A 23,443-nucleotide genomic window follows, 5' to 3' on the forward strand; every position below is an offset into this window, starting at 1 on the left:
TATGTGTCCTATGAGGCTGCGTGATTATATGAAATGTGAAACATTCATGGATTCTATTTTAACTGTTCTGTAATTTTATTTTGTGTCAGGACCCCAGGAAGACGAGCAACCACTTGTGGCGCTAATGGGGATCCTAATAAAGAATAAAGAATAAAGAAGTTTTCTGTCATTTTATCTTTTCATATAAGAACAAGGTGTTTTATGCCTAAAAATGCCCCAAATTTTCCATCTTTTCAGCGACGAAATCTGAATAATGGATAGAGCTACATTCAAATGTCATTTTATTGATAAATGAGTCACCAAGACTTTCTCAGAGGGGATTTAGGATTTTTTGTTTAGTTTTAAAGTAATTTTCGCCTTATTTTTTGACATTAAACTCAATAAATGGGGCTTAAGGGATTAAATAATAAAAAATCCCTCTGAAAAAACCTTCCAAATATTGTTCAGTCCAAGGCTGGAAAATGTGAAGTCTTTAGGTCCGACTGACGTGGACATAGTGTCGCCACAATGACAGAAACATGTGTTTGGAGAAAAAGGCCCTTGAAATTGTGTTCTCCCATATAAGTCTATGGGGGAACATTGAATCAGCGCAATATTTAAACATGTTACTGTGAAGATTTGGTATATTTTCTGTTTCCGGGTGAAAACTTGTATGTTCAGAGACAGATTTGTCCCAAAACCTGAAAACTGAAAAAATGTCGTTTTGCCTGTAGTGTCTCCAGAGCTGCTCCTTTAGCAGACAATTTAAGTGAGACTTTTTCAAACTGTCTGTGAAGTTTGGATGATTTTAGTCTCGTCTTTGGCAAAAACATGACTTTGACTGAAATGGAAAACAGCGTCGTCTCGGTCACGGCCTTTCCTGCCACACGTGGATCCCAAACATCCAAACAAACCCGTGTTTTCCCTGCAGCGTCTCGCCTCAGGTCGGATTTATTACCACCATGTCCCAGGTGCTTCACGACAGATCAGTGAAACGCTGTTGTGATTTAAGGTCAGCACAAACTACACGACTTTTCTAGTCGTAAACGATTTTATATAGAATGGGGGGTCCACACTACACGACCCCCCCTCACTACACGACCCGACTCTGTGACTGCCTTCGACGTGACTCGATTAGACTCGACACGACTGAGAATTAGAGTGAAATCGGGCTTAAAAGTCGTGTAGTTTGAGCTGACCTTTAAGCAGACTGTCAGTTCCGCTCAAATTAAAGAAAGAGGAAAGGACTGAGCAGGTGCTGATCAGTGTTGATTTCGTCGACTAAAATAGTTAGTCTTAATTTTAGTCAAAGTGATATTTTTGACGATTAAAATTGGACTAAAACTAATTTAAAAGTTTCTCATGAGACTAAAACTGTGACTAAAATGTCCAGATATTTGAGTCGACTAAAATAAGACTAAATAAAAATGAAAAGGAGAGACTAAAATCATCCAAACTTGTATTGAGCGTCTGAAAGAGCCTCAGATCATGTTTAAAGGATCAGCTCTGAGCTTTGTTCATGTGGAGCAGCTCCATGAAGTGGAGGAACAACATTAAATATGATTATAATGAATATTATCAATATAAGTCCACTAAATCAGTCTTACATTTAGTCGATTCAATTTACTTGCAATTTTTAGTCGACTAAAACTAGACTAAAATTGAAGATTTTTTTTTGACTAAAACTAGACTAAAATCGAATTACATTTTCGTCAAAAGACTAAAACTAAAACTAAATTAAAATATGTTTTCAAAATGAACACTGGTGCTGATGATGGACATTTTGGATGAGACATTGATAAAAGCAAATCAGATAAAAAGCTGGACTGCGAAAGACACCGTGTTATCACAAGTACATGGATACATCCTGAAAGGATGGCCTGCAGAAACTGATCCAAACCTGAAGCCTTTGAACCAGAGAAAGCTCAGCGTAAGAGATGGCTGTGTTCTCTGGGAGCTCGTGTGGTAATCCCGACTAAAGGAAGAGAGGGGATGCTCAAAGTGCTGCACCAAACTCACACAGGAATGACTAAAATGAAAGGACTGGCCAGATCATACATGTGGTGGCCAGGTATGGATCAAGAGATAGAGAAAACTGTTCAGGCATGTCATGAATGTCAGGCACATCAGAAAGCACCTGCCTCTGCACCTTTACATCCGTGGGAATGGCCGGAGTCACCGTGGTCAAGGATTCATGTGGACAACGCTGGACCGTTCCAAGGAGAAATGTTTCTCGTGATCGTGGATGCTCATTCAAAGTGGCTGGATGTGAACCCAACAAAAACAAGCACCTCCCAAGTCACTATTGAAAAACTCAGACAAAGCGTCAGTATTTTTGGAATACCAAACATGCTGGTATCAGACAATGGGACTTGCTTCACAAGTGCAGAGTTTGAAGCATTCATGAAGCAAAATGGCATCAATCACGTGGGATCCACCCCATTTCACCCATCCTCAAATAGACTTGCAGAGAGAGCAGTTCAAACTTTCAAAGAGGGGATGAAGAAGATGAAAGAAGGGACAATACAAACAAGGTTGTCAAGATTCTTGTTTAGCTACAGGATTACACCTCACGCAACAGCAGGTTTGTCCCGCAGAACTCATGATGTCACGCAGACTAAGACCTGCCCTGGATTTGGTTGTTCCGGACGTGAAAACCAGAGTACAACAAAAACAGCTGAAACAGAAAGAGACACATGACACACGCTGTAAAGAGAGAGGATTCACATCTGGAGATGACGTTCTCATCAGGAACTATTCCTATGGACCAAAATGGATTCCTGGTGTTATCCAAGATTCTTCAGGACCCCTGTCCTACACAGTTAGTGTTGGTGCTGGTCAAGTTGTGAAGAGGCAGGTAGATCAGGTCAGAGCCAGATCGCCCGATCCCGTGTTAAATGTTGAAAAAGAGAAAAGCTTAGTGTTGTTTCCAGACACTGCTCCTCGTGTTGTTACACTACCTGAGTTAAACAAACCACACATGTTAGAGCCGAGTTCTAGTGCAGAGAAAGTGTCAGAGAAACCACCTGCCCCAGATATTCAGGTGACAAATGTTTTACCTGCTGAGCCAGAAATGAGACGTTCTACTAGAGAGAGACGTACGCCTCTCCATCTGAAAGACTTTGTTCATTGAAGTACCAGACTTATGTACAGCTTAGTTTGGACTAAGTCATTTTTGGTTTATTATTTTAATGTCTGCCCTATACGCATTTCTTTGAATTACCTTTTGCTTAAAGGTGGGGGAGATGTGGTATACTGAATGTTTTTGTAAGGTTTAACCAGTAGAGGGCAAACTAGCCTTATGTTACCTGCTGTAAGCTATGTTCAGAGCTAGACAAGGTAGAAGAAGATATACAATGTGCTGCACAGTTCATATGTTGTGCAAAAAGCCCAGTAAAGATTTAACTAAACTTTGAGATGTTGAGCAAAGTTATTTCGGCCACGATGCAACAACATCGAAGGAACAAGATGATGGAAACATTTATGATGAAACGACACCAGGACGTCGTCTGAAGTCATGACGCACTTTATTTCACTCAAGGGACAAAGTTTACAACAAGACTGAAGGTCAGGCTGTGCTTCTTCAGAGAGTTTCCATCTGATCTGAAAAAACTGTTCTTCATCAGATCATAATATCAGATCAATGTAATAACATCAATAAGTCAAACAGATCAAAGCTCCAGGATCAGACGCCTGGAGAGTCTGAAGGACTTCACTTTCTTCTCTTTGTCTCCAGGTTCTTGATGGAGCTCAGACCTGTTCCTCTGAGCCGTGATCCTGGATCCTTCTGTTTATTCTCCTGGACTCAGACTGAGGCGTCTGATCTGGAGCTGAACATATTAGTCTCAATCCCACCTGTGGAGAAACAGAAATCAGGAATTATTTATTACAACTTATTATTCACAATAATTAATATAGAAAGACAATGAAAAATAATAAAGTCTTTAAAACAGTTAAATCTCCCGTGTGTCGGAGTGTGGGCTGGTGTGACTGAGGAAGACGGAGATAAACTGAATATGATGATTATTGAAACTAAACTCACTCCAGGTCTGTTTTTCATAAGGATATAACGTAATAACATGGTTAACACTTGATCTTCATAAATAACCTTTAATGATAGAATGGATTTAAGATTAAAAAACTCTTTAAAACAAACTCCAACAGCCTCAGTGTTTTTAGGAAATAGAAAATGTTCCAGGTTCAGAACAGTCTGATAAAGTCTGGACTCACTTCAGTCTCTCCAGTCGACAGTCAGGGCTCTGTTTGAGGACCAGTAGCTCCTTCACGTCTGAGTCACTCAGAACGTTATTCCACAGCTCCAGCTCAGTGAGATGTGAGGGGTTGGACTTCAGAGCTGAGGCCAGAGAGGAACAGCTGATCTCTGACAAACCACAGTTCCTCAATCTGAATAAAATAAATACATAAATAAATAAAGTTCTTAAAGTCCAGAGATAAAACAGATTAAACAAACACAAAGACACATCTTGAATAATAAAAGTCATGCATTTAAAGTGAAGAGTTTTTGAAACAACAAACTTTTCCACAAAGTCTAATTATTTTCTAAAACTCTCTAAATATGGTTTGAACGATATACAAAAGATAAAAAGCATAAATAGATGAAAATATTTCATTTATTTCGTAATTATTTTTAAAATGACATTTAACACATTGAGTGCCAACAATCCAGACCATTTTTCATGATATTTGTAGCATCACAGTGTATTCTGTGTTATAGTTATGGACTCGTTTGAAAGCTGAGACTCTCAGCTCTCAGATGGTGGAAACAGTTAACGGTCTGTGATTCGCTGGGCGGGGCTTTGAAAACACACGATGAACTGTTGTGTCGCCATCGTGACTGTTTTGGTCACGGCCGGAGGAGTTTGATGGTAAATCCTAGCACAGAAGACGACACACAGAGCTCCCGCGCTATGATTGGCTCATCTTGGTTTTGCCGGAGTCAGCGAGATTCAATTCAAATCACACGATTCCAGACTGTTTCCCCCATGAATCTGTGAACATGAGGATCAGTGTGACTCAGGCCAGGCTAAGACTGTCTCGTTTTTTTAATTAAAAAATGCAAAAACACGTTTTTTTCTTTTTGGCACTCAATGTGTTGATATTTTCTAAAAGTCTATGGATAAAACTTCTAAGTTTTTATTCTTCTGGAAATTAATTATTTTTGTCATGAGTCCTGACACACAGACAGTGAACTGACCTGAGAATCTGCAGGCGACAGTCAGACCCTTGAAGAAAACCACACAGATGAGACACTCCTGAGTCAAACAGTCTGTAGTTACCACTCAGGTCCAGCTCAGTGAGATGTGAGGGGTTGGACTTCAGAGCTGAGGCCAGAGAGGAACAGCTGATCTCTGACAAACCACAGCGATACAATCTGAATAAAGAATAAATGAAGTGATTAAGTCCAGAGTAAAGTCAGAGGAGTTTCTGTAGCTACAGCTGAACATCTGAGACTCTGGTTTGGAGCAGGACTCAGAGGTCGGGGTAAATGCTGTAGTTTTTCAGACATGATCTCCTACACTTTACTTCACTCTCAGAGAACGGTTACATCACATCACTCAGTGATTAAAGGATGAGAAGAGTGGAGGATGGACGAGCGAGAGCCGTCACAGACCTGCACTGACCTGAGAGAGGAGACCTGACAGTGAGGACTCTTCAGACCTGCACACAGCACAGACACTGAGGAGTCACTCAGTTTATTTTCACTCAGATTCAAGTCTCTGAGATGGGAGGGGCTGGAGCTCAGCACTGACGCCACCACTTCACAGTGAAGATCTGAGAGTCCACAGTCCTCAAACCTGTAACAGATGTTAGAGCGACATGCGAGTGATTCTAACAGGTCTGTGAAGCTTCTGTCTGTGACTGAGGACTCACACAGCCTCCTGCAGTTCCTCACCGCTGGGATCAGTCTCAGTTTACCCTGGAGAAACGTGTTGTACTTCCTTAGGTCCAGCTCCTCCAGGACCTGCTCTGACATCTGCAGCATGTAGGCCAGAGCCGAGCACTGGATCTCAGACAGTTTCTCCTTAGATCCACCTCCAGACTTCAGGAAGTCCTGGATCTGCTGCTGCACAGACTGGTCCTTCAGCTCCATCAGACAGTGGAAGATGTTGATGCTTCTGTCGGGAGAGACTTTCTCTGTGTTCATCTCTTTAAGGTTTTTAATGACTTCTGTGATTTCTGATTGGTCGATTGGACTCAGCAGAGCTCCTAAAAGTCTGTGGTTGGACTCCAGACTGAGGCCATGAAGGAACCGCACAAACAGGTCCAGGTGGCCGTTTGGACTCTGCAGGGACTTTTCTACAGATTTTCTGAGGAACTGATCTGGACTTAACCCTGAGACGGTTCCTTCACTTCCATAAAGAAACTCCCTGACCACCTCCTGGTTGTTCTTAAAGCAGTGGTGAAGGTAAACGGCTGCCAGAAACTCCTGCACGCTCAGGTGGATGAAGCAGTAGACTGACTGGTTGAAGACACTCTCTCGTTTGAAGATCTCAGTGCAGAGTCCGGAGTAGACCGAGGCCTCGCTCAGGTCCAGACCCACTTGCTCCAGGTCTTCTTGGTAGAACATGATGTTTCCTGTCTGCAGATGCTCAAAGGCCAGTCTCCCCAGCTTCAGGAGCAGCTCTGTGTCGGCCTCTGTCAGCCCCCAGGTCTCAGACCTGACCTCTGTTTGTGTCTGTTTGTACTTCCTCTTCCTGTGCGTCTGCACCAACAGGAAGTGTGCGTACATGTCTGTGAGGGTCTGGGGCAGTGGTCCGCTCTGATGGCTTCTCAACACGTGGTCCAGGACTGTGGAGGTGATCCAGCAGAAGACTGGGATCTGGCTCATGTTGTGGAGGCTGCGGGAGGTTCTGAGGTGGGACAGGACTGTTTGAAGCTGCTCTTCATCTGAGAACCTCTTCCTGAAGTACTGCTCCTTCTGTGGGTCAGTGGTGAAGCCCCTGACCTCCGTGACCCTGTGCACCCGCCGCGCTGGGATCTGATGGGCCGCCGCTGGGCGGGAGGTGATCCATATAAGGGCGTGAGGAAGCAGAGCGCCTCTGATGAGGTTCACCAACAGTACGCCCACCTCTGACCTCTGTGTGACCTCAGATATGAGCTCACAGCTGAAGTCCAGAGACAGTCTGCTCTCGTCGAGGCCGTCAAAGATGAACAGGAGTTTACAGACGGACAGAGTGTGGGCTGTGAGCGTCTGTGGGGCAGAGAAACACAACATTTAACATCCATGACTTTACACCACTTTCCTTCAACCCTCACTTTAAACCAGTGAGTGGTGGAGCTCCAGTGTGAGGGACTGCAGGGTTTACAGTGAATGTGAACACAGACTGAACTAACAAACGCCCTGAGAGCCAGGAGTCATTTCAAAAGTGTTTGAGACTTTGAAATATATGATGTGAAAGCTTTCTCTAAATGAGAGTGACCTGTGGATCCAGCGCTGGATGGAACACTTGGATCAGCTCCATCAGACTGTAGCGCCCCCTTCTGACCAGGTTCATCTCTCTGAAGGACAGTGGCACCACCAGCTGCAGCTCCTGGTTCTCTGAGCCCTGGGCCCAGTCCAGACAGAACGTCAGGACTGAGAAGGTCTTCCCCACTCCAGCCACGCCCACAGTCAGCACGGCTCTGATGGAGCCCTGCTGCAGCGCCCCCTGCTGCTGCTCAGGGGGCAGAGCTTTAAAGATGTCCTGGCACCTGATGGTGATCTCCTGGACCTCCTTCTTCTTGGACTGTGTCTCCAGACTCCTCTCCTCAGGTTGGGCTCTGGCCTCTTCACTGAGGCCCTCTGTGATGTACAGCTCAGTGAAGATGCTGTTCAGAAGAGTTCTATCTCCTGATTCTTCACTTCCCTCTGTCACACTCTCACATCTGCTGCTCAGGCGCTGCTTATGGTCCTTCAGAACCTTGTGGAGACCTTCACCTGGACACAGAGGAGGAGACACCTGTTAATGTTGATGAACAGGTCTCTTATTCCCTGCTGTAGTTGATGAGTCTCAGACTGAGCAGACTCACCTGGTGCAGGGCCTTGAACCCCCTGATCAGGACTGTTGCCTGTGTCTCCACACTGAGGCCAGGCGTCCTGCTCTGACTCTGTTTCTCTGTGACACAAACACACAGCACTGAGCACGTCTTTAACATCACATTTGTGTGACGGCCAAGAGGTTCTACATTCTTTAGACACTGAGTTATTGAAATAAGCTATATAAATAAAGTTATATATTGTTTGTCCTAGAACATTTGTCTTAATGAATACAATTCAGTGCTTTGACCACTTCTGTCTTAGCTGTGGAGACTCCACATTAGGTTTATTTCTTACCCTGAGTCTGGAGGAGCAGGTTCAGGACTGAAGTCAATCCATCCACCTTTAGACCTGTCACTCTTCATGGACAGATTGGAGGCTGAAGCTGTAGATCTGTGAGTGGATAAAAAGCCATTTAAGAGATTTGTTTCTGCCTTTTTCAGATTTTAAAACACACAGTAAGGTAAAAAAGAAACGACTGAACTCACTTTGTACCATAGAGCTGCAGCTCAGTGCTGCCCTCTGGAGGCTGAGGGCAGGAGAACTTTTCTTTTCTTTCTGCCATTTCCTCAGAGTCTTGGCCTGGGGCTGAGTCAGACAAAGATTAAGGTTAATAACTGGTAGGATCAGCAGTGGTGTGTCTAAGGCCGCCCCTGATTTCTGCTGGGTCACCTCAGTGTGTGATTGTGACTTATCTTCATGGGTTAAAGTAAAGTTAGTCTTGTTGATTCTACCGGTTTTCACCCTCCATTAACCCTTGTCTTGCCAAATTCATTCAAGTGAACACTGTGTTTATTTTTACCTGGGACTGGACGAACAGGAAACAGTGGGAGCGGCTCAGCTCGACTGCTTTCCTCACGGCACTCCTTTAACTGACGTTAACTCATATTTGCTCTGTTTATAAGAAGCATTTACACACATTACACTGACACAGCTCTATTAATGCACTCATTATGACTCAGTGAACCTTGACTTAAGGCCAAACACCAAATGTGCTCTGGTGTATGTTATTGTGTATATGATGCAGTGATGAGTCTGTAAACTGTAGCTCTGTCTGATTCCAAAGCCTCACCTGAGTGTGGGCTCTGAAGCGTCTCCTCTGTCCGACTCTCCCTGGTTTCTGCTCGGTTTGGAGATTACAGGACCGTCCCGTCATCTCCCCTTCAGCCGCACATTTGTGACACTGCGGCGGAAACACCTGCTCTTTACCTGAGGACAAGCCCCGCCCTCTGTCACCACAGCCACACACTTAACCCTTAAGGCACAGGCTGAGGATCACTGACACTGAGATCAGAAGGAAAAGTGGATAAAACGGTCAGAAACCGACTCCATGAGGGGGGCATGAGGGGGGTGTGAGGGTGGCATGAGGGTGGCATGAGGGTGGCATGAGGGGGGCATGAGGGGGGCATGAGGGGGGCATGAGGGGGGCATGAGGGGAGTATGAGGGCGTTGGGCCGGTGCTTACTGCCCAACACCGTGCAGCCCGATTGGCATTTGCCCGAGAACACAGCGATTGGCAGATTGGACAATGGGGGCCTGTGCTCTTCACGGATGAGAGCAGGTTCACCCTGAGCACATGTGACAGACGTGACAGAGTCTGGAGACGCCCTGGAGAACGTTCTGCTGCTGCAACATCATCCAGCATGACCGGTTTGGTGGTGGGTCAGTGATGGTCTGGGGAGGCATTTCATTGGAGGCCGCACAGCCCTCCATGTGCGAGCCAGAGGTTCCCTGACCGGCATTGGGGACCAGGATGAGATCCTCAGACCTATTGTAAGACCATATGCTGGTGCTGTGGGCCCTGGGTTCCTTCTGATGCCTGATAATGCCAGGCCACATGTGGCAAGAGTGTGTCAGCAGGTCCTGCATGATGAAGGTATTGATGTTCTGGACTGGCCTGCCCGTTCCCCAGACTTAAATCCAATAGAACATCTGGGACATCATGTCTCGGTCCATCCATCAACGCCACGTCGCTCCACAGACTGTCCAGGAGCTGACTGATGCTCTAATCCAGGTCTGGGAGGAGATCCCTCAGGAGGACATCCGTGGTCTCATCAGGAGCTGCCCAGGCGTTGTAGGGAGTGCATTCAGGCACGTGGAGGCCACACACACGACTGAGGATGATACAGACTCGTTTGGAGGAATTTCTACAGAATTTGGATCAACCAGTGACCTGATTTGTCACTTTGATTTTGACTATAATTTTGGATCCAGACCTCCAGGGGCTGAGAATTTGATTTCCATTTCTCATTCTTATGTTATTTTGTTCTCAACACATTGCCCTACACTATGAATAAAGATTTTCATCTAAAAAATCGAATTGATTAACATCTAGGATGTGTTTTTTGAGTGTGCCCTAAGTTTTTGTGAGCAGTGTATAAACTCTTTTGTCCAATCAGGAGTCAGGAAAAGTGCAGCGTCTGCTCTTTCAGATCAATGAACAAAGGTTTGATGAACTTCTCACAAACGTGTCCAAAAGTGGAGCCAGTTTTCAGACACATTTTGATTTGATTTGATTTGAAGCTGAAGTGGAGAAAATGCTGTGGGATCAGGCGGGGGTTTAGTTCCTCCTGTTTGAATCCTCCCTCCCTAAAGTCCCCGTGTGTCTGTACTTTTCCCTCTGCAGTCCAGTCTGATCATGTGACTCTGATCATGTGACTCTGGGTTTTCCTGGCGATGATGTAACAAACCCGCTCAGGCCACGCCCCCCCAGGTCAAACTGCCTCGGCGTCGCTGCAGGTGAGTCTCAGATCACACGCTCTCACAAACATAGAATCAAATAAGATGAAGAGGATTATTCATCACAAACCGTCTGACTCTTTATGTCTCTGAAGATTCAAATCAAATAAAGCTCCAAAACTCTTTATTCTCCTCATTTGTAAACGTGTAAATGTGTTGTTGTTTTTCAGAGTTTGTGCTGAGTCGGCAGACGCTCTGCAGAAACACTTCACACTGGCTTTGATCCACATTCATCCTTTAAGCACTTTTTTTGTTCAATTCTTCTATTTTTTTTTCTATTTTTTGTCACATTTTTGTCACATTTTCATGTTTTAGATTTGGGTAAAGCTGAATAATCACAGGCCAATCATGAGCTCAGTTGTTATTATTGTCCTGACAAGATGAAAAAGATCTTTCCCAAACAGATCCAGTCGATAATGAAGTGATAATGCGCCACTTACATATTTACTCACAGTGGAAAAAGTATTTGTACTCGAGTAACAAACAGATATTTCATTGTGATTTTACTCAAGTAGAAGTAAAAAGCACTGCAAAATAAAAGTGCTCTAAGAAGTACAATTTCTTCAACATGTTACTCAAGTACTGGAGTAAATGTAACTGAGTAACCTCTGCTCATTCCACATGAGTTTTCATCTACTCCAGTATGAGTAAAGGAAAACTCATGTGCAGGAAGTAAACAAACGGGAACCCAGGCTGAGTGGAACACTGCGGTAATGTGGTCCCGCCTCATGGTCTTCGTCAGGTGTAATGTGGTCCCGCCTCCTGGTCTTCGTCAGGTGTAATGTGGTCCCGCCTCCTGGTCTTCGTCAGGTGTAATGTGGTCCCGCATCCTGGTCTTCGTCAGGTGTAATGTGGTCCCGCCTCCTGGTCTTCGTCAGGTGTAATGTGGTCCCGCCTCCTGGTCTTCGTCAGGTGTAATGTGGTCCCGCCTCCTGGTCTTCGTCAGGAGCTGCTGTAAACCTGAGATCCTCTTTTTGGGAAGAGCAGAAAGCAGGGCATTACAGTAGTGGATACGACTGGTGATAAAAGCATGAGCGTCTCCGTGTTGGCCCGAGAGAGAATGGGGCGACTCTGGCTATGTTCTTTAGATGGTAAAAACCTATCTGTGTGATATTCTTAATGTGTGGAATAAAAGTCAGTCACTGGAATTTCTCAAGGACATTTTGTTCAGTAATAAAATCATAAAGTTGGATAAAGACGAGTTTTTCTAAGATTTTGCTTAAAAATGGTAAGTTGGAAACTGGTCTGAAATTGTTAAAATCTTTACAGTCCAAATTGCTCTTCTTCAACAGGGGCCTCACCACCGCCCCTTTAAACGCAGCAGAGAAGACCCCCGTCTGGAGAGAGCAATTCATCATGTTTAGAAGCTCGTCTCTAAAAGATCCATAAAATGTTTTAAAAAACGGCGTTGGGACCGGGTCTAAAAGACATGTGGTGGAACTCACTGAGGAGGAAACTTTATCAAGCACCTCAGCATTAACCAGGACAAAACTGTCCAGTGTTTCCTCTGGAACAAACAGACCATCAGATGTATTTAGAACCGTGTTACTTTGGGTAGATCAAATATTACATCTGATAGTGTCTAGAGATTAGATCGGGCCCAAAAAATTCAGCCCAACCCGACCCGAGCCCGCGGGCATAAAGCCCGACCCGCCCCGACCAATTATCGTAAAATGTAGACCCAAGCCCGAAATAAACCCGACATTATTTTTTCATTTTCTTGCTGCCAGAAGCGCGGCGCCTCGCGGGGGTGGGGAGGGTGGGATGGGCTCGCGCACACATGCAGCTCTGCCCAAAAGGTCTGCAGAAGACCAGCCCAGACAGCCCGTACGTGGAGAGCTTTAGAGTCAGACCTGACTGAAGCGCAGTCATATTTGTGAGATTGATGCTGCGGGCGGGGGCGGGGCCACGTTCACGTGTGCACTGCATGCTCTGCTCGCGCTGCTTAATAACAGTTGTTACTAAAGTTTATGTCTTTCCACAAGAGCAGTAAACTATTCATCCATTTTAAAGGTTATGATCAGATTTCGTATTAATGAAACGAAAAAGGTGATGTGTGTATCTTATTCGAGATTCAAAAACAAAAAAAACAAAAAAATTAAAACCCGACCCGACCCGAACCCGACTCTCATGCATGATATCTCGGCCTGTTTGAATACCGAGCCCGGCCCGCACTCGGGCTCGGGCCTAAAATCTAACCTCTGATAGTGTCTATCTTTCCTCTGAAGTGTCTGCAAACTCCTCACAGAGGCATCTGTGGGGTTAAAAGGAGTTGTGTTTAAATCAGGGTTTAAAACATTTTCTATCGTCGAGAATAAGACTTTTGAGTTACTTTTATGATTGGTGATTATTGTGGAAAATAATTTGTTTCTTGCATTTCTTATTGCTGTATTGTAGGTCTTTTGTTGGGCACGGAATATTTCATAATTTATCGTTATTCATCTCCTCTCGGCCTTCCTGCAATTTCTCTTAAGTTGTTTTAGTTCCCCGTTTCTCCAAGGGGGAAGGGGTTTAGGATTAATCTTTTTAAGTTTGAATGGTGCAATTGTATCGAGGGCAGTGAGTAGTTTACTGTTAACGATGTCAACAATAAAATCACAGTTAGCAGGTAAAGTCACTGGAGGAATTTGTTGTGAAGCATCACTATATTTCGCAGCCACTGCAGGGGTGAAATTACGTTTCCTCACAGTTGTTGCCGAGGACTTTCTCTGAATCAAACCGGTGACATTAAAAAACACGCAGTAATGGTCAGAGCCAAGTCGACGACAGAGGACACAGTCTTCTCTCGGGTCTTTCATGATCGATCACAAACACAAACGCTCCGTCTAAACTCGCCTTTACACGAGATAACAACAAATAATCCGGTCCGCCGTAAAAACGAAACAGAAACCTGCAGTGACACTGATGTCAAAGCTCCGCTAACAGCAACGAAACACTTCCTGTTGTCCCGACAAAATAAAAGGCCTCAATGTTCCAGCCGCTGGGAGAGGGTTTGAAATGTTCATTAATAAATGAACCTAATATTTTAGGTGCAAATGGACACAAATATGTTTTTCTTCGTTTTCCTGGTCGTCCGTTTTGCTCAAATAGAAATAAAGGCCTGTCTCTAATTGTGGCCTGGTTCCAATAAAGGCCTGGTCCTGGATGCCCTCGAGTAAATAAAGGCCCCGGCCTGTATTACATTATTTACGATACATTAAAGACAACGAAGGAACAAGACGATGGAAACATTTATGATGAAACGACACCAGGACGTCGTCTGAAGTCATGAAGCACTTTATTTCACTCAAGGGACAAAGTTTACAACAAGACTGAAGGTCAGGCTGTTCTTCTTCAGAGAGTTTCCATCTGATCTGAACAAACTGTTCTTCATCAGATCATAATATCAGATCAATGTAATAATATCAATAAGTCAAACAGATCAAAGCTCCAGGATCAGACGCCTGGAGAGTCTGAAGGACTTCACTTTCTTCTCTCTTTTTGTCTCCAGGTTCTTGATGGAGCTCAGACCTGTTCCTCTGAGCCGTGATCCTGGATCCTTCTGTTTATTCTCCTGGACTCAGACTGAGGCGTCGGATCTGGAGCTGCTGAACAACATTAACTCCAGCTGTTGAGAAGAAGAAATCAGGAATTATTTATTACAACTTATTATTATTCACAATAATTAATATGGAAAGACAATGAAAAATAATAAAGTCTTTAAAACTGTTAAATCTCCCGTGTATCGGAGTGTGGGCTGGTGTGACTGAGGAAGACGGAGATAAACTGAATATGATGATTATTGAAACTGAACTCACTCCAGGTCTGTTTTTCATAAGGATATAACGTAATAACATGGTTAACACTTGATCTTCATAAATAACCTTTAATGATAGAATGGATTTAAGACTAAAAAACTCTTTAAAACAAACTCCAGCAGCCTCAGTGTTTTTAGAAAATAGAAAATGTTCCAGGTTCAGAACAGTCTGATAAAGTCTGGACTCACCGCAGTGTCTCCAGTCGACAGTCAGGGCTCTGTTTGAGGACCAGGAGCTCCTTCACGTCTGAATCACTCAGATCGTTACCCCTCAGGTCCAGCTGAGTGAGATGTGAGGGGTTGGACTTCAGAGCTGAGGCCAGAGAGGAACAGCTGATCTCTGACAAACCACACCACCTCAATCTGAATAAAATAAATACATAAATAAATAAAGTTCTTAAAGTCCAGAGATAAAACAGATTAAACAAACACAAAGACAAATCTTGAATAATAAGTCATGGATTCAAAGTGAAGAGTTTTTAAAACAACAAACTTTTCCACAAATTGTTTAAAGTCTAATTCTTTTCTAAAACTTTCTAAAATATAGTTTGAACAATATACAAATCTTAATGTATAAAAAGCAAAAATAGATGAAAATATTTCATTTATTTTGTGATTATTGTTAAAATGACATTTAACACATTGAGTGCCAACAATCCAGACCATTTTTCATGATATTTGTAGCACCATAGTGTATTCTGTGTTATAGTTATGGACACAGGCTGTGGCTCGTTTGAAAGCTGAGACTCTCAGCTCTCAGGAGGTGGAAACACTTTCATTCTACGTGTCTCGGTTCCTGAGAAATCCTAAGCTAAACAGAGGCTAGTTTGATCAAATATTGTGCGGAGAGGACTGGGTGCCTCGACGACCTGGTCCACATGCGCAGCTTCTGGCGTTCGGGACATGGAACGTCACCTCACTGGGGGGGAGGAGCCTGAGCTTGTGCGAGAGGTTGAGAGATACCGGCGAGAAATAGTCGGGCTCACCTCCACGCACAGCTTGGGTTCCGGATCCCAACTCCTGGAGAGAGGCTGGACTCTCCATTTTTCTGGAGTTGCCCGCGGGGAGAGGCGGCGGGCTGGGGTGGGTTTGCTCATATCCCCCCAGCTCAGCCGTCACGTGTTGGAGTTCACCCCGGTGGACGAGAGGGTCGCGTCCCTACGCCTCCGGGTCGGGGACAGGTCTCTCACCGTTGTCTCGGCTTACGGGCCCAACATCGGTGCAGAGTACCCGGCCTTCTTGGAGTCCCTGGGAGGGGTACTAGATAGTGCTCCGACTGGGGACTCCATTGTTCTGCTGGGGGACTTCAACGTCCACGTGGGTAACGACAGTGAGACCTGGGAGGGAGTGATTGGGAGGAACGGCCTCCCCGATCTGAACCCGAGTGGTGTTCTGTTATTGGACTTCTGTGCTCGTCACGGTTTGTCCATAACGAACACCATGTTCAAGCACAAGGGTGTCCATAAGTGCACGTGGCACCAGGACACCCTAGGCAGGAGGTCGATGATCGACTTTGTAGTTGTGTCATCTGATCTCCGGCCGCGTGTCTCGGACACTCGGGTGCAGAGAGGGGCGGAGCTGTCAACCGATCACCACCTGGTGGTGAGCTGGATCCGCTAGCAGGGGAGGAAGCCGGTCAGACCTGGCAGGCCCAAGCGTGTTGTGAGGGTCTGCTGGGAACGTCTGGCGGATCCCTCTGTCAGTGGGGTCTTCAACTCCCACCTCCGGAAGAGCTTCACCCAGATTCCGGGGGAGGCGGGGGACATGGAGTCCGAGTGGACTCTGTTCTCCTCCTCCATTGTCGATGCGGCTGCTCGTAGTTGTGGCCGTAAGGTCTCTGGTGCCTGTCGCGGCGGCAATCCCCGAACCCGGTGGTGGCGCCCGGAAGTAAGGGATGCCGTCAAGCTGAAGAAGGAGTCCTACCTGGCCTTGTTGGCTTGTGGGACTCCTGAGGCAGCTGAGAGGTACCGGCAGGCCAAGCGTGCTGCAGCTCGTGCGGTCACAGAGGCAAAAACTCGGGTCTGGGAGGAGTTCGGGGAGGCCATGGAGGAAGACTATCGGTCGGCCTCGAGGATATTCTGGCAAACCGTCCGGCGCCTCAGGAGGGGGAAGCAGTGCTTCACCAACACTGTTTACAGTGCGGGTGGGAGGCTGCTGACCTCGACTGGGGATGTCGTCGGGCGGTGGAAGGAGTACTTCGAGGACTTCCTCAATCCCGTCGTCACGTCTTCCAATGAGGAAGCAGAGGCTGAGGACTCGGAGGTGGGCTCGCCCATCACCGGGGCTGAAGTCACCAAGGTGGTGAGAAAGCTCCTCGGTGGCTCCGGGGGTGGATGAGATTCGCCCTGAGTACCTTAAGTCTCTGGATGTTGTAGGACTGTCTTGGCTGACACGTCTCTGCAACATCGCGTGGCGGTCGGGGACAGTGCCCCTGGATTGGCAGACCGGGGTGGTGGTCCCTCTCTTTAAGAAGGGGGATCGGAGGGTGTGTTCCAATTACAGAGGAATCACCCTCCTTAGCCTCCCCGGTAAGGTCTACTCCATCGTGCTGGAGAGGAGGATCCGGCCGATAGTCGAACCTCGGATCCAGGAGGAACAATGTGGTTTTCGTCCTGGTCGTGGCACACTGGACCAGCTCTACACCCTTCATCGGGTGCTCGAGATTTCGTGGGAGTTTGCCCAACCAGTCCACATGTGTTTTGTGGACTTGGAGAAAGCGTTCGACCGCGTCCCTCGTGGTGCCCTGTGGGGGGTGCTCCGGGAGTATGGGGTCCTCGGCCCTCTGCTAAGGGCTGTCCGTTCCCTGTATGAGCAGCAGGAGCTTGGTTCATTGCCGGCAGTAAGTCAGACCTGTTCCCGGTGCGTGTTGGTCTCCGCCAGGGCTGCCCTTTGTCACCGGTTCTGTTCATTTCCTTTATGGACAGAATTTCTCGGCGCAGCCAGGGGCCGGAGGGTGTCCGGTTTGGGAGCCTCAGGATCTCATCTCTGCTGTTTGCGGATGATGTTGTTCTGATGGCTCCAACGAACCAGGACCTTCAGCTGCTCTGGGGCGGTTTGCAGCCGAGTGTGTAGCGGCCGGGATGGGGATCAGCACCTCCAAATCTGAGGCCACGGTTCTCCACAGGAAAAAGGTGGCTTCCCCTCTACAGGTCGGTGGGGAGTCCTTACCTCAAGTGGAGGAGTTCAAGTATCTCGGGGTCTTGTTCACGAGTGAAGGACGGATGGAGCGTGAGATGGACAGACGGATTGGTGCGGCGTCAGCAGTGATGCGGTCGCTGTATCGGTCTGTCGTGGTGAAGAGGGAGCTGAGTCGGGGCAAAGCTCTCGATTTACCGATCGATCTACGTTCCCACCCTCACCTATGGTCATGAGATTTGGGTCATGACCGAAAAGACAGGATCGCGAAAACAAGCGGCCGAAATGAGTTTCCTTCGCAGGGTGGCTGGGCGCACCCTCCGAGATCGGGTGAGGAGCTCAGTTACCTGAGAGGAGCTCGGAGTAGAGTCGCTGCTCCTTCACGTCGAAAGGAGCCAGCTGAGGTGGCTCGGGCATCTGTTCCGGATGCCTCCTGGTCGCCTTCCGCGGGAGCTGTTCCAGGCATGTCCTAGTGGGACAAGGCCTCGTGGAAGACCCAGGACACGGTGGTGGGACTATTTCTCCGAGCTGGCCTGGTGTCGCCTCGGGGTCAGAACAGCTGGAGGAGGTGTGTGTGGACCGGGAAGTTTGGGCATCTCTGCTGAGACTGCTGCCCCCGCGACCCGGCCCCGGATAAAGCGGAAGAAAATGGATGGATGGATGGATCTGTCTCCCTCATTTCACTCTTCACTCTTCAAGAAAAGAACATGGACTATTGAGAATGTCTCTGCCTGAGTTTCACGTTGTTTGAAGAGAACATGGAGCTGAAATATTGTTACAAAAACACGTTGCCGAGGACGCGGTGGTGACTCGCAGTAAACAGCGCTCGAGTCTGACGCAAGGTTTATGTTTGGATCATAAACTGTCGGCATCTGAAGCACAAGGTGAGATGTTCTGTGCAGAAGATCCCTCTGCTCTCCCTCCTCTGTCTGACACTGAGCTGCTGCAGGACCGCTGGGCGGGGCCACTGGGCAGGGCCGCTGGGCGGGGCCGCTGGGCGGGGCCGCTGGGCGGGGCTTAGAAAACACACAATGAACTGTTGTGTCGCCATCTTCCCTGTTTTGGTCACGGCCGGAGGAGTTTGATGGTAAATCCTAGCACAGAAGACGACACACAGAGCTCCCGCGCTCTGATTGGCTCGTCTTGGTTTTGCCGGAGTCAGCGAGATTCAAATCACACGATTCCAGACAGTTTCCCCCATGAATCTGTGAACATGAGGATCAGTCTGACTCAGGCCAGGCTAAGACTGTCTCGTTTTTTTAATTAAAAAATGCAAAAACAAGTTTTTTTCTTTTTGGCACTCAATGTGTTGATATTTTCGAAAAGTCTATGGATAAAACTTCTAAGTTTTTATTCTTCTGGAAATTAATTATTTTTGTCTTGAGCCCTGACACAGAGACAGTGAACTGACCTGAGAATCATCAGGCGACAGTCTGAGCTTTGCAGAAATCCACACAGATGAGACACTCCTGACTCAGACAGTCTGTTATTACACAGCTCCAGCTCAGTGAGATGTGAGGGGTTGGACTTCAGAGCTGAGGCCAGAGAGGAACAGCTGATCTCTGACAAACCACAGTTCCTCAATCTGAATAAAGAATAAATGAAGTGATTAAGTCCAGAGTAAAGTCAGAGGAGTTTCTGTAGCTACAGCTGAACATCTGAGACTCTGGTTTGGAGCAGGACTCAGAGGTCGGGGGTAAATGCTGTAGTTTTTCAGACATGATCTCCTACACTTTACTTCACTCTAAGAGAACGGTTACATCACATCACTCAGTGATTAAAGGATGAGAAGAGTGGAGGATGGACGAGCCGTCACAGACCTGACACTGATGTCCTCAGACCTGCACTGACCTGAGAGAGGAGAGCTGACAGTGAGGACTCTTCAAAGCAGCAAAAAGCACAGACACTGAGGAGTCACTCAAGTTATTACGGCTCAGATTCAAGTCTCTGAGATGGGAGGGGCTGGAGCTCAGCGCTGACGCCACCACTTCACAGTGAAGATCTGAGAGTTCACACTGAAATAACCTGTAACAGATGTTAGAGCGACATGTGAGTGATTCTAACAGGTCTGTGAAGCTTCTGTCTGTGACTGAGGACTCACACAGCCTTCCTGCAGTTCCTCACCGCTGGGATCAGTCTCTGTTTACCCTGGAGAAACGTGTTGTATTTGTTTAGGTCCAGCTCCTCCAGGACCTGCTCTGACATCTGCAGCATGTAGGCCAGAGCCGAGCACTGGATCTCAGACAGTTTCTCCTTAGATCCACCTCCAGACTTCAGGAAGTCCTGGATCTGCTGCTGCACAGACTGGTCCTTCAGCTCCATCAGACAGTGGAAGATGTTGATGCTTCTGTCGGGAGAGACTTTCTCTGTGTTCATCTCTTTAAGGTTTTTAATGACTTCTGTGATTTCTGATTGGTGGATTGGACTCAGCAGAGCTCCTAAAAGTCTGTGGTTGGACTCCAGACTGAGGCCATGAAGGAACCGCACAAACAGGTCCAGGTGGCCGTTTGGACTCTGCAGGGACTTTTCAAGAGCTTCTCTGAGGAATTCATTTGGACTGAAGTCTGGGACGGTTCCTTCACTTCCATAAAGAAACTTCCTGACCACCTCCTGGTTGTTCTTAAAGCAGTGGTGAAGGTAAACGGCTGCCAGAAACTCCTGCACGCTCAGGTGGATGAAGCAGTAGACTGACTGGTTGAAGACACTCTCTCGTTTGAAGATCTCAGTGCAGAGTCCGGAGTAGACCGAGGCCTCGCTCAGGTCCAGACCCACCTGCTCCAGGTCTTCTTGGTAGAACATGATGTTTCCTGTCTGCAGATGCTCAAAGGCCAGTCTCCCCAGCTTCAGGAGCAGCTCTGTGTCGGCCTCTGTCAGCCCCCAGGTCTCAGACCTGACCTCTGTTTGTGTCTGTTTGTACTTCCTCTTCCTGTGCGTCTGCACCAACAGGAAGTGTGCGTACATGTCTGTGAGGGTCTGGGGCAGTGGTCCGCTCTGATGGCTTCTCAACACGTGGTCCAGGACTGTGGAGGTGATCCAGCAGAAGACTGGGATCTGGCTCATGTTGTGGAGGCTGCGGGAGGTTCTGAGGTGGGACAGGACTGTTTGAAGCTGCTGTTCATCTGAGAACCTCTTCCTGAAGTACTGCTCCTTCTGTGGGTCAGTGATGAAGCCCCTGACCTCCGTGACCCTGTGCACGCACCGCGCTGGGATCTGATGGGCCGCCGCTGGGCGGGAGGTGATCCATATAAGGGCGTGAGGAAGCAGAGCGCCTCTGATGAGGTTCACCAACAGTACGCCCACCTCTGACCTCTGTGTGACCTCAGAGATGAGCTCACAGCTGAAGTCCAGAGACAGTCTGCTCTCGTCGAGGCCGTCAAAGATGAACAGGAGTTTACAGACGGACAGAGTGTGGGCTGTGAGCGTCTGTGGGGCAGAGAAACACAACATTTAACATCCATGACTTTACACCACTTTCCTTCAACCCTCACTTTAAACCAGTGAGTGGTGGAGCTCCAGTGTGAGGGACTGCAGGGTTTACAGTGAATGTGAACACAGACTGAACTAACAAACGCCCTGAGAGCCAGGAGTCATTTCAAAAGTGTTTGAGACTTTGAAATATATGATGTGAAAGGTAAAGCTTTCTCTAAATGAGAGTGACCTGTGGATCCAGCGCTGGATGGAACACTTGGATCAGCTCCATCAGACTGTAGCGCCCCCTTCTGACCAGGTTCATCTCTCTGAAGGACAGTGGCACCACCAGCTGCAGCTCCTGGTTCTCTGAGCCCTGGGCCCAGTCCAGACAGAACTTCAGGACTGAGAAGGTCTTCCCCACTCCAGCCACGCCCACAGTCAGCACGGCTCTGATGGAGCCCTGCTGCAGCGTCCCCTGCTGCTGCTCAGGGGGCAGAGCTTTAAAGATTTCCTGGCACCTGATTGTGATCTCCTGGACCTGCTTCTTCTTGGACTGTGTCTCCAGACTCCTCTCCTCAGGTTGGGCTCTGGCCTCTTCACTGAGGCCCTCTGTGATGTACAGCTCAGTGAAGATGCTGTTCAGAAGAGTTCTATCTCCTGATTCTTCACTTCCCTCTGTCACACTCTCACATCTGCTGCTCAGGCTCTGCTTATGCTCCTTCAGAACCTTGTGGAGACCTTCACCTGGACACAGAGGAGGAGACACCTGTTAATGTTGATGAACAGGTCTCTGATTCCCTGCTGTAGTTGATGAGTCTCAGACTGAGCAGACTCACCTGGTGCAGGGCCTTGAACCCCCTGATCAGGACTGTTGCCTGTGTCTCCACACTGAGGCCAGGCGTCCTGCTCTGACTCTGTTTCTCTGTGACACAAACACACAGCACTGAGCACGTCTTTAACATCTCACAAGTTACAATCACAAATATAAAGCACAGTTTAGCTGCTGAGACTCTGTGTTCAGGTCAGTTCTTACTGTGAGTCTGGAGCAGGTTCAGGACTGAAGTTTGGATTATGGCCTTTAGACCAGTCACTCTTCATGGACAGAGCCGACACTGAGGCTGTGGATCTGCTTCTGTGGAGAGAAGATGATTCATGTTTATTCAGAATCTGAAATGTGAGCAGCATCTGTCCAGCAGGGGGCGTCGTTAGTCTGATATAAATGAAGTCCTGTCAAAGCCCGGTGAACATTATGAGCAGCTCTCGTCTCCACTGTGCAAAAGTTCAAAGGGAGAATCGTAGCCATGATCAAAGTTTTTGAAGTTGTATTTTGTTGACAGATCATCATTGCAGAAAGAACAGGTTCACTCTGAAGGTGCGTACACACCAAACGTGCGTCCACGCCCCATCTGCCTCTCGTTGACGCCAAACAACGCCGCTTCACATACTTCACACTCGCGACAAACGCCTGTTTGCTGTGTGTAGTAGGATGAATTAATTTATTTTGGTGGGGGGGAGATGACTTCCGCTAGTCCGAGTACTAAGCCGCAATGCGTGATGACGCACCTCCCTTTGCCTTCCTGTCACTCGGAGCACGTCTTGTGAATGCAGCGCGCGGACATCAAACAACCGAATGTAAGCGTGTTGTTTCATTGTGTATCGCCAATTAGGCAAGTAGGTTTTGTGGATCCCTAATTATAACATGAGTAACGCGTACCTTTGCACATAGGAGCCGTTTAACAGGGTCCAAACTCGGAATGTCATGCCTCCAGCCATCTACACCTGATTGGTAATCACTCTTAACAATGTGAGTCCCGGTTCTGTCAATGGACTGTTGTTTGTTTATTTACATACATCTACTTAATTAGAATTGTCATCCATTTAGTGGTGGTCGTGGACGATAAATAAACGTCCGTTTATTAAAGGTCCGTGAAGGTCTACGTTTGACAAAGGTATTCACATCCAGTGTTTATTATTTATTTTATTTAGGCCGCTGTGTCCTTCTGTGAGAGACTTAACATGTTTTGTATTTCCAGATTATTGCCTGTCATTGTTTTATCCCATATGAAATTATTATTAGCACTTTTAAGGTCACTTAAGCACTTTAACCGGGTTGTGCAATTGGTCAGTTATACTATTAATTGGACAGCGGTACTGTTTTGGACCGTTTTATTTTTGTTGCTGTGTTTGCTGTGCACTGTTTGATTTACGTATTGAATTCTTTTGTTATTTGGTTCCTTTAAACAAGTACTGTCTTTTAATGGTACGCAAGATAACTATTGCACTTTACCCGACATTTTAAACGCTTAAAACAAACAAATACATTTATTTAAACTTATCCTCAGCCT

General features: G+C 47.0%; 3 protein-coding genes across 3 annotated transcripts in view; all 3 read right to left on the reverse strand.

Moving 5' to 3' along the window:
• The window catches only part of LOC306981095 (NACHT, LRR and PYD domains-containing protein 14-like), a gene marked incomplete at both ends in the record, with an annotated part of 347,014 nt that overhangs the window by 311,561 nt on the left and 12,010 nt on the right, over positions 1-23,443 (reverse strand). The window lies entirely within an intron of this gene.
• Positions 3,825-23,392, reverse strand: LOC306980697 (protein NLRC3-like; the record flags this gene model as incomplete). The annotated part of the gene is made up of 8 exons (XM_079580125.1): positions 3,825-3,834; positions 5,195-5,371; positions 14,742-14,915; positions 19,099-19,272; positions 19,539-19,712; positions 19,789-21,110; positions 21,346-21,842; positions 23,386-23,392. The coding sequence occupies 8 exons, from the start codon at positions 23,390-23,392 to the stop codon at positions 3,825-3,827; spliced, it is 2,535 nt and encodes an 844-aa protein (XP_079436251.1).
• LOC306980698 (protein NLRC3-like) lies at positions 5,520-9,173 on the reverse strand (the record flags this gene model as incomplete). Its single annotated transcript, XM_079580126.1, has 5 exons — positions 5,520-5,527; positions 5,641-7,192; positions 7,422-7,918; positions 8,506-8,605; positions 9,090-9,173. 5 exons carry the CDS (start codon positions 9,171-9,173, stop codon positions 5,520-5,522), a joined length of 2,241 nt encoding a protein of 746 aa, XP_079436252.1.

Source organism: Gobius niger (genome assembly GCF_951799975.1).
Source record: "Gobius niger genome assembly, chromosome: 21".
Classification (NCBI taxonomy): Eukaryota; Metazoa; Chordata; class Actinopteri; order Gobiiformes; family Gobiidae; genus Gobius; species Gobius niger.